Source organism: Protopterus annectens, chromosome 1.part1 (genome assembly GCF_019279795.1).
Source record: "Protopterus annectens isolate FY-2018-M chromosome 1.part1, PAN1.0, whole genome shotgun sequence".
Classification (NCBI taxonomy): Eukaryota; Metazoa; Chordata; order Ceratodontiformes; family Protopteridae; genus Protopterus; species Protopterus annectens.
The window spans coordinates 306,994,924-307,007,250 of record NC_056726.1 but is presented as its reverse complement, the minus strand read 5'-3'; the positions used below and the strand labels follow the sequence as shown (position 1 = coordinate 307,007,250).

The window sequence follows — 12,327 nt, the reverse complement described above, 5'->3', positions numbered from 1 at the left end:
GAACCTATGTGTACCAACTCCTTAGCTCACCGCTTTCTGGATTTCATAAACTCCAATGCCCTAGATCAACTTATCCACACCTCCACCAGGGGCAACAATATCCTAGACCTAGTCATTACCAACATGAGTGTTCCACACCTGAAGTCAACTCCTTGTTGGTCCAATCCAACCATAAGCTTATCACCCTTGATATCCACATCCCGCCCCCACCCCCCATTAAGGAAACCACAGTAAAAAATTTCTCTAAAGCCAACTTCATGCTTCTTAAGACAGAAGTGGTGAACTTCATGACACCCATGCAGATGGACAATGCAGTTACAACTGCTGAATCCTACACAAATACACTCTATAAGCACTTACACGAGTGCATGGATCGTGCTATCCCGAACAGAACCAAGATGCTATCCTCCAAAAAAGGGAAGCCAATTTGGTGGTCCCCTGCCATAAACAAACTGTACAACAGAAGGAAGAAACTGTTGCAAAAGAGAGTAAAATCCCATGAGTGGAGGAGCTCCCTGGTCAGCCTCAGTTAGAGGCTGAGATCCCTTATAAGATCCTCCAAAGCTAGCTATGAAAACCAAATTGCCACTAAATCCAAGGACAACCACAAAGCATTCTATAGCTATGTCAAAAATCTAGATAGCAACACCCAGATCTGCTCTGAGTTACAGCACAAAGGCATGAAAATTACAGAACCAACCAATACTGCCAACATCCTGGCAGATCAGTTCAGTGCTAACTTTACCCCCCTCTCACCCTCTAAAGGGCCCATATCTATACAGGAAGAATGCAGAGTCCCTGTAATCACAACTACGCAGGTAAAAGCTGCACCCTCTAAAGCCAAAAACACAGCATCCATGAGACTGGACAACATCCCAGGCTGCGTTTTACACGAACTTCAGAACGAACTGGCTCCCCACTTAAGCACTATGTTCAATAATAGCCTCACATCAGGCTTTGTGCCCACTGAATGGCACACAACAACAGTTATCCCATTCCACAAAGGGGGAGCCACCACTGATCCTGGGAACTATCGACCTATTAGCCAGACGAGCCTGGTCTGCAAGGCCATGGAATGTATCATCATGGAACTCATAAACAAAAACATTGGTAACCTCCAAACTCTGGATCCCACCCAGTTCGGGTTTGTGAAAGGCAGATCATGCCTCCTGAACCTGATCGACTTCTTTGAGGCAGTCACCAAAGCTGTGGATGAGGGTAAGGTGGTTCACACAGCCTATCTTGACCTCGCCAAGGCTTTCGACACCATCCCCCATTCTGGAATTATAGCTAAACTCACTAAACTAGGTATAAATCCCTACATCACAAGATGGGTTGCCAACTGGCTCACTTTCAGAACCCGCACTGTGAAAGTTGCAGACTCCAAATCTGACCTCAAGGCAGTGACAAGTGGAGTGCCACATGGTTCCGTCCAGGGACCTCTCCTGTTTGGTATCTACTTCTCTGAAGTACAGGCTAACACAGAAGGCCTCTGGCTGATGAAGTTCGCAGATGACTGCAAACTAGGAGCCATAGTCAAGTCCCCAAATGATGTGGACATCCTACAGAAGGGCCTCACTGAGACAGATGCCTGGTGTCAGAGCCATGGCCTCAAGCTCAATGCCAAAAGGTGCAGTGTCATCCCCTTTGGTAAAAACTCTGTACCCATGAACTACCACATAGGCAGCAATCTACTTAACACCGAATGTGTGATAAGAGACCTTGGGACCCAGGTGGACAGTAGTCTCTCCTTTGATAGTCACATCGCCACAGTAGTCAGGAAGTCCTTCTATGTGGCACACCTCATCATAAAAGCGTTCTCAGCCAGGAAAAAAGAGGTCATTGTTCCCCTCTACTCGTCATTCATTAGACCCATTATAGAGTACAACGCCCCTTTTGGAATGTACCTCACAAGACATCTGCAGCAGCTGGAAAGGCCACAGAAGTACTTCACAAAGAGGATTACTGGCCTCAAACAAATGCCCTACACTGACCGCCTCAAAATACTCCAGTTTTACTCTGTAGCATATTGCCTACTCTGAGGTGATCTCTGCCTAACATTTAAAGCTATGTCAAACCCAGAGCTGTTGGACATGCTACACCTAAAGAAATCCAAATCACTCTAAGGTACACGCTCTAGGGACCTAAACCTTGTCACCACAATAAACAGGACACACTGGAGGGATAGATTCCTGTCCCAGAGACTTCCTATACTCTGGAACAAGCTACCCATCTATGTCAAGCAAAGTTCTTCATTATCACTCTTCAAGAAAAATCTTGATGAGTGGATGGGAAATAAGGAAATACACCCTGGGGATCACTTCTGTGTCTCTGCTGGACAGGGGCACAGGAAAATAACTTTCTTGGGTGGAGTAAACTATGGTACTTTGCTGGCTAGGCTTACGAGGGCCTTGGGCCGATGGCCTAGCACCTACCTATGAACCTATGAACTCTGCTGCTGTCATTTGCTGGAGAAGTATTAGCAGATTTAACAGCCTAGCATTATATCTAATCTTAATAGTTGTGAAAATTGGGTTTCACTCTACTAGTTTGTCTTTTTCACAATATTGGAGCATTATCACCATGTTCCAAGCACTACATTAGTATTTTTTGCACCATAACATTAAATAGTGCTAATAGAAATAGGCCAAAGCACAAACTGTTACGGACATTTTACCAGGAGGGTTAGGATATGTTAAATAATAACTTCATAACATGGGACTGGCAAAACAAAATAGAGAATGATACCATTAGTGATTGTTGGGAAATTTTCTTAAACAGGCCTAGAAAATTTATAAAAAAAAGAGCAGTCTCATGGTTAAGTCAGGTAATAATTACAAAGTTGTTCCACAATGATAAAAGAAACAGTTATGTAGAAAGAAAAGATAACAGGAGTCAGTAAAAGTGTTATTTCCAAAAGGATAAAATAAGATAATACATGCCACATCACACAAAGTCACTGCGAACTATGATTAGGAGGTGTAAGACCACATATGAACTTCAGTTAGTGAGAAAACATTGCTAAAATTCATGAGACTTTTTATAACCTAGTTAGAGATATAGCAAAATGCTCAGCTAAGAACATTTCCTAGCAAGTTAGGTATAAGTTTATTACAGACATTCCAGCAATCATGCAACTCTTTTCTGAGACCTTCCTGTACACCCCCTTCTTATTAGGTTGATAAGTTATCATCTAAAAGTTATTAATGGTCTGACTTGCCCCATCATTATTAAAATATATGTTGGACAGCCCTGGATTAAAATGAGAGGTAATCTGGCTGCAGGGGATCAAATGGTTTGCCTCAACATTTTGTAGTAAAAGCAGAAGATCACTGGCCCTCATGCTTACTTACTTATTTCAGCTATCACTGTTCACTGGCTTTATTCTCAGTGCTTGGAAGGAGACACTGTTGCAGCTACTAATTACCTACCCTTAAGGCTGACAAACATGGCAGGTAAATGCTTTGAATGAGTCCTGTTAACATTAATTCCTTCCACTATAACAGACCTCTCAGACATAGGTAACATGATTTTATGAATGGGCATTCTACTTTAACCACCCTGACTGGCTTCTATAGTTCAGTTTTTGTTGCCCTTGATGCCGGTGTTGCAGTTTACACTGACCTAGCTAAGATATTTGATGCAGTCCCGCATAATAATATCTTGCAAATTTTAGAAAGTAACAAAGTGATTAATTTGTTATAAAACGGATTCAAAATTGCCACCAGTGGTGTAAACCTTGGCTTGAGGGGATTGTCACTGCAGAAGTGATACCCCAACCCCATGTGCAAAATGGGAAAAAGAGGGTTGTGGATGAATGGATGGATGGATGGATGGGTGGATGGATGGATGGATGGATGGATGAATGGATGGATGGATGGATGGATGGATGGATGGATGGATGGATGGATGGATGGATGGATGGATGGATGGGTGGATGGGAGGATGGATGGATGGATGGATGGATGGATGGATGGATGGAATCAAAACTAAATCCACAAACACTCCTGTGTGGTGAAAATAAGAAGCCACTTCTCTCCTGCTAGTAATGTTTATAAAATGGTTCAACAGGACTCTGCCATGCAGCCAAACTTATTTAATATATTTATGTCTTCATTATCCTTAATCCATTCTGCCTGGTGCAGTACATTTGCCAATGACATAAAAATAGCAGGGAAGCGGGCATATCTCAATGAGCATATCAGCCTTCAACATCTTTGTGATGCTGTAAACTTGTGGCCAGAATCTCAGCAACTTAAATTTAACCATCAAAATGTGTGCAATAATAGGCTGAGAATAATAATACATTTTATAATATGCTACCGATATTCATGTTTTGGTGAGGCGCACAGCTGTCATGATCTGGATGGATAACCATATGAGTTTGAAAATTAAATGTTCAAATGGTAATCAGAAAATATTATTACATCTTGGGTACTATTCTGTGTACAGTTACTAACTGACAGGCTAAGGTCATGTTACCTTTATTTAAAGATAGGGTCACAGGTGTTTACTACCATTGTGGCCTTTATAAGTCTAGCCATGCAACCAAAATGTTTCATCCTAATTCTGATATTTTTCATTGTAATGCTGATTTTATTTTCTTAATGTACATTTCATTGCTTTTTCAGGTATAAAATCCGCTATTGCGCTAAGCCAATCCAAAACTGAAGTGAAGCCGCCTCGCCAGTCTCTGAAGCTGAAATGCACGGTAACCAGGTTCGATGTCGCTAATGACAGAAGGACAATGTGTGTGTGTGTGTGTGTGTGTGTGTGTGTGTGTGTGTGTGTGTGTGTGTGTGTGTGTGTGTGTGTGTGTGTGTACTGTCTCACTAGTGACAGAGGGACATTAATTAATTGATTTAAAAGACTAAAATTTTATTCCGCTGTCATTATTAGAATGTTTATTGAACTTGACGTAGTGGGACAGAACCACAAAGAAACAGAGCCACAATGCCAATTTCAATAAAAAGCATTCTAATAATAACCAAGATTATTTGTCTTTGTTGCAAAAAGCATCTGGATAGACTCAACTTGTATACTTTTTTTGTAAAGACTGACAGGGAAGACTTATTTTAATGTACCAAGGACATGGAAGAAAATGCTGTACCTGGTGTTTTATTCAATGCATATGTTCAAAACACAATGAGAACTGGCCATTTCCTTGTACTTGAAAATATCTCATCTAGTCTGAAGATTTTTTTCTGCACAGAATTGATATATTGTGGAACACCCTTCCTAGAGATATGAACCTAAAGAAAATCTTAGAATTCAAATTATTTTTGCTTTGGGCAAATGTATTCAATGCAATACAGGCTTATGCTTTAGAGTGCAGTGAAACAACACTTCAGAAAGATGGCACTGCCATGTAGAATGACACTAATCTCCCACTAGTGAATACCACATGCAGATGTGGATGTTTGGATGTCTGGTGGCATGACTAATGCAAATTAGCCATGTACATTTCCCTGGTGGTCTTCACTGGACTAAACTATTGTTTCAAAGAATATCTCTCTGTTTTGGTGGAGTAAAGCAAATAATGTGTATACCATCTTTTGATGACTTACATCCATTCATTTCAGTGGAAACAGCAGGACCAATAGGGTCTCAGGAGCTACGAACTGTGAAGTTGTGTGTGTGTGTGTGTGTGTGTGTGTGTGTGTGTGTGTGTGTGTGTGCGCACACACTCATACATGTGTCAGTCTTTGAAATTGCCCGTGTAATTCCACTAGTTACCTGTAGCTGTGTGGTGTTCTACTCAGAGACATGATAATGAGATGAATCACATTACATTGTGTGTGTGTGTGTGTGTGTGTGTGTGTGTGTGTGTGTGTGTGTGTGTGTGTGTGTGTACGTGAGTGTGTCAGTCATTGAAGGTGCCTGTGTAATTACAGTGCATGCTCTGTTAGGGAGAACACTAGTGTAGCTACCTGTAACTGTATGGTGTTCTACTCAAGATACACGATAATGAGATGAATCACATTATGTCACTGTTAACCTATGGGCTTGATGATATTGCCTAAACAGTGCTGGTGGTGATACATTTATGGATTTCTATCAATGATAATCACTTTACAGGTTCTGTTTATCATTTATATATTGAAACAGTGAAGGCACTGTTGACTACCTTTCATTGTTTGATGTAGAATCCTGCAAGTGAGGAACAAACTATAGTCTAGAAAGATGGACAAATTATTTATGATGCACCCGTTTTTTGTATAGCTCTCATCTGCTCTTCTAACAGTAATTTTAATCCCAACAAGCAGTTGCCTGAAGTTAGATTTCAACATAAGCTTGGCATCTTCTTCCAAATTTTAGAGACGCTTATTATTGTTCTGTGTCTGAATATTGCTCAGTGTATATTTACATCTCATTTAGTGAATAGAAAGGATTGCATCAAGTCTTTCCACACTTGTTGCCATACCTGTTAAAATTGACAGTCTTCTCATCGCTGGGAATGGATAGTTCCCTGAGGTATCCAAGATATCAAGTTGATAAATATCTCCTCGAATGTTGTACACTTTGCGATGGAAGTCTTCTATGGTTGGTGTGTACTGGTCGTCAAACCGGCCATTCAGAAACCGAGATGCAATAGCACTTTTGCCAACTCGTGAAGCTCCAAGAATGACCATGCGATAAGAGTTCTTGGCTGGCACATCCAGACTAGCACAATTCCCAGAAGACAAGGTTTTCATCATTGCGGTTCTTTAACCTGTGGGCAAAAATGGAAGATATTATAACTGTTTGTCTTATCTTTATGGTATTGTGATTTTAATAACTAATAAATTTTTGTCTGCTAAGACACCAGTTTAAAATTAATGTTGTCGGACCACAGAAAGTCAACTTTTTTTGTTTTTTAATAAGACACCTAGTAACATTACAGAATGCTTATACTGTTGCATTTATAGTTACTTCTGTTTCTTTTTTTCAGATTACTTACTTTATACTACTATCTTCCATTATTTTCATTGTGCATTTTTTTTATTTTATGTTATTTGAACTCATTTCTTATCAGAGAAGATCTGCAGCAGTCAGGCATGAGTGTCGAAGAAGGCAGGAGTGGAACTGAGTCAAGAGAGATGGTGAAAGTTAATAAAACACCCCAACCTCGTAGAAAAAGGGAGGAGGAAGATGGATGTATGGATAGATAATGGTGATGAACTCACTTAAATGTTATTATTTCATTGGGTTTTCTGCTGCAGAGCACTATGGGTATAAATGTGGACCAGTATGTTCTACTGATATGTACAGCACTATAGTCTATTATTCAGGTGACATGCTTTTAAAAATAGACAAAAAAATGTCAGCAGTTGTCTGCTCGACAAAAGCTTCTCATCAAGCATGCATCTCACATCACTGAAGGTTTTCAATTAATTTCTGAGAGAAATGTTTAAAATCTATTGTTCCCATGCTGATACAAGTTTATATTTTTTATTTATGAAACTGATTGTATAAGGTAGCCAATATCCTTTTTATCAGATTATCAATCCCATACCCTTTGGTTCAGATTCAAAAAAGAGTTGCTCTCAGTATTAAGTCTCCCCTGATTCCAAAATACTTGCTCTTAGTGTAAGTGACTTACTTCGGAGTAAGGCCTATCTATAAACAGACTTACTAGGGGGACCAGATTCCAAAACACTTGCTCTCAGTTAAGTGTTGACTTACACTGAGAGCAAGTCTTTTTATAATCAAGCCCTTTAAGTCTGCTTCCTGTCCTTTGCATATCTAACAATATGTTGGTAGTCATACAGCAAAGGCTACTGACTTAGTGGTTTCAGATATGCATTATGGTTAATCATAAGCTGCATGTCTAACACTTTAGAGAAAGAATAGATTTATACTTAAATTTGAATGGGCTGCTGGGAAGAACACTAGCTCAGTCAAGTCTGATGTTCTTTTCAGAGATATGACAATGAAATGATAATGAGGCGTTTTTCAGCACATCCATACCTATCTCTGAATCAGATTTTTCTCACCATTGCATAAATTCACCAGCCTACACTGGACAATATGAATGTTCAGCATTTCTTTGAATTAAAGGTCATAGTAGCTTTGATCAAATATTATATTGTTAGTCATGGGTTAAACAGAGAAAAGTTATCTTTTAAAGACTAGTCTATTTTTTAAGAAAATTGATTCAGGCCATTAAGATTACAAAGAGATTTTCTAAACATATTAACTCATTACATCCGAGTGATGCCTCCAGGTGCATCTGCAGTTAACTCCTACTGACGCTTCTAGGTGTCAAATATTGGTTGTCCATATTTGCATCAATAATTGTAAAACCATGCTATATATATATATATATATATATATATATATATATATATATATATATATTTAGGTTTAAAAGATTTCATCTTGAAGCCTACATAATGGTAAACTCAATTGCATTGATATTTGACCTTTATCTACTGGAAGCAAACAGATATTAACTGTTTCATGATATTAATTTATATAGATATAATTTTCACATGTTTCTAACTATATCAAACAAACAAGTAACACAGACAGAACTCCTTAGCCTCATATGAAAGCTCTCAGCTAGTTGAACAAAATGCTGCTGACAGTATGTGTGCAACTTGAGTGGTTGCTGAGATATTATAAGTTGTTTACAAAATATTAGAAATGTAATCGTTATTGTGTTTACTGAGACTTATAAAATTCAGTTTAAGACATAGAACCCAAAGAATTCTACCTCTCTCTTGTACTGACGTTTGCCATTTAGACTTCTTTCATAAGACTAGGGTTCCAGAGATATGAACATTTGTTTAAAATGTGAGGACATAATTTGAATCTGTCAAAAATGCTTAGGCTCCACCCATTGGAAGTTGCAGTGCAAACTTCCAGAACTCCACTGGAGGAAAAGCTTTTTATTTACTTATCCGTTGTTGACCCACTAGGCTAATAACCACTTTTTCAGGGGAGATGAGGTGGTATTGATACTATGAGGGGGAAATTGGGCCAGGGCACTGCCCCTACTTTTTTGATCTGTGGTGTGGGATCTTTTACATCCAGCTGAGCTTAAACCAACTCAAGGAGATGGGACTGGAGTTTAACCTTGTTTCCAAATGATGACACACTCAAGAATACAGCACCCCCTTAAACTACACTGCAGTGTCAGCCGTTCATCTTCCTAGTGTGGGAATAGAATCCACAGCTTTCTGCAGTAAAGGCCAAGTGAGTTATCTGCAGCACCACTGACACGGCTTAAGGATGCGTTTGATGGACCAGCTATGCCAAATAGTGCAATACATTCTCTTATTTCAACAAATGTAGTGAGAAAATATTATTTAACTTACCGATTAATCATCTGTGTTCAAATATTTTGTTAAAGAACATTCTTCTTCATGTATTTTGGTTGTTATGGATAAAAATAATTACTACTTTTGTTCAAAAATACACATCAGTAAAATATCAAGATCTTAAAGTAAAGAATGAAAGTTCAGACAAAGGGCACAGATACATCTACAAATGTATTAACTCTTGATGTTTTTTTATCTAACTAGAATCCATCATGCAGAAGCAAACCTGAACTTAATTGCAATTACCAACGTCTTTCTGAAATTAAGCAATGAATTTAACTCTGTTTCTCATGCTGTGTAAAAGTTACTAAAAATTCAATTTTCTAGGTTATGGCTGTAAAATACTGACTTACACATATGCTTCGGTGCTTTAAAATACTTTGACTTATACATCCAGTAGAAAGTATACGACTGCTAGCTAAACATTGAATCTTTCTAGCATGAATACAAAATAAAAGGATGTGCTAAGGTCATAAATGAACTGAATGCTCGGAGCAAAATAGAAGCTTCTGGGCTATTCATAAAGGGTTAAATGGAAATGAGAAAAAAATTACATAGAGGGGCCATGCAGCATGTATTTATGTAAAGGAGTAAGATAAATACATAAGGGATGACAGGGCAAGAAATAAGGCAGTAAAAACATTTCAAGTGTATTATATTAAGGACACGATATATGAGAGTAGCTTAAATATCATTAATGCAGCACATTGTGATCTGTGCTAAGAGCTAACTAATGCAGTCGAAAATCAAATGTGACTGCAAGAAAGGGAGATTTTATATTTCAGCAGATAAATAAAAGTGCCTCACCCATTAGGAGCGAAGGAACCTAATACAGTCAGAGGTGTTTCTCATCTGCTTCTTGGTATAAGCTAAATAAGACAACTTATACAGAAAACTAAACTTTGAACTACATAAATGGAAGACAAAGTATCCCAAGTGTAAAAGACTGATGCTATGTTTGCTCTACACTCTACAGGAAAACAAGGAGGTAAAGTGCCAAGGTAACTAACACAGTTTATTTCACGATTAATACTGGAAAGGCAGAAATAATTCCACCAGGGTCCCTTGGAAGTAGTATGTCCTTTAAATGGTTGTGCATGTAGTAAAATATACTTAATGAGAAAAAGAATGCCTTGATGTCCGGTAGAATGATTTGGGACTTCAAGACTAGACTGAATGAAGGAGGCAGAGATGGGTATAATAAGAAGTATTGCCAGGATTTATGGAGCACTGTGGTGTAAGTTAGAATGGTTCCATTGTGCAAGGCTGAGGGAAAATACTGTAAATCAAACTATCCAGTATTAAATGACTGAACTACAGCCCCCTGAATTAAACTTATACATATTGTATTTTTTTGGAGGAAATGCCTCCTTGCCCCCCCAGCTGGTTTGGTGGACTTCAACCACCCATACCCACCTCAATTAAATATACTAACTCCAGGGTAACACTGCCATGTAAATAAAGGACGCACCCTTTTACAGTGAAGAGTCTTGCAATTCCATTATTTTAATAGCAAACAGTGATGGAGAAACACCTATCAGGGAAATGGGACTCAGAAGGTAGTGACTTGCACACAAGAAATTGACCACTGCTAGGGACGCTTGTTAGGAAATCTAACTTTCTTAATGGGTATAATGAACAAGCCTCACCCAGAGGACAGTAACACTGAAATATAGCCCTCCTATTCTGTAAAAGGTCATCCATCAATCCTCAGATGTGCAGTCCACCTTCCAGGCAATTCTTTTGCCTTAAACCATGCTACTAAATCAAACTAGTGTGAAAAATGGGCTATCTTCTTACGGTATTTTAAAAGACAGCTATAAAGACTTCTTTGTAGGAACAGTTTCTACTAATTACGTTTTAAACTACCCTTCTTGAACTTAGTTATTAATTGATTGATTTTGTTTAATGTAAAATAAATAAAAATAACTTGACTTAATATTTTTCTCAATGTTATAGATTTCCTCTCTTGTACCTTGTATAAATCTATTAAGAAAATTGTTATAAATCACTGTAATTTTATCTATACTGGAGCTTTTCTCCCCGGGCCTCTACTGTAAACGGATATATGTCCAGCTAGACTAGCCCGGTCAACAAATGTAAAATAAAAATAATAAAATAGTTTGCTGACCAGGGATTTGAACTAGGTAAAACCTATCCTATATACAGTGGAAGCTCAGATAGAAAAGCACCAGAAACACAGTTTACTAAGAAAAGGTGTACAATAGAAATGTAATTTCTGCAGACGTATTTAGAATCGCACCTGTATGTATATAATTAAGCAAGAGTTAAAGAACTTCACAGATAAATATATACAATTACAAGTGACCATTGCTCTTCAGTATGCTGTTACTGATTCTCAATCCAAGCTAAAATAACAGCTGGAATGTGGTACGCATAATGTGATTTAAAGACAGATGCAAATTAATGAAACTAGTCTTTTATTTACTCTTTGTTAACTGGGTTAGTTCCACTACACCAGTGCCCTCTTTCCAGGGGAGAGCCAAGATGGTATCATACTGACTACAGGAAATTTAGCCAGGCAATGAAGAACTACTCAATAAGTGCTATGTGATTATTTACCCTCAGCTGAGCTACCATCAACTCAAGCAGGTGGGAACCTCGCTTTAATGTCTCATCCAAAGAATGGCACACTCAGGAGTGTTGCACCTTAGTCTGTGCTACAGTGTCAGTATTGGAAATGAATCCAAACATCTGGTGTGGGAATCCAACCCATGGCTTTCAAATTTTACTACACTAAAGCTGACAATGCTACCTGTTGGGCCACTAACACAAGTACATGAAAAAAATAAGAAATGTAGCAGCAGTGAACTAAATCTTCTGCTTGGTAAATACACAGTAAACAAGTATACAATATATGCTTATTGAGACTTCAGTAGAGGAAAGGAATACTTAGACTATCAAAGAGCATTAATAAGATTAAATACCTGGCCAGATGTTTCAGACAGAATCTCACAAAAAAAGAACTTCAACTCATCTAATATAATATCCAGTAGAGTTC

General features: G+C 38.4%; 1 protein-coding gene across 3 annotated transcripts in view; it reads right to left on the bottom strand.

Moving 5' to 3' along the window:
- RASD2 (RASD family member 2) overlaps window positions 1-12,327 on the bottom strand; it is a 63,082-nt gene that overhangs the window by 34,352 nt on the left and 16,403 nt on the right. For all 3 annotated transcript variants that reach the window (XM_044074761.1, XM_044074751.1, XM_044074744.1), the window contains one exon: window positions 6,425-6,712. In XM_044074761.1, the coding sequence (XP_043930696.1) occupies window positions 6,425-6,698 (274 nt within the window). In that variant the 5' untranslated portion in view covers window positions 6,699-6,712. The remainder of the gene's footprint in view (window positions 1-6,424; window positions 6,713-12,327) is intronic.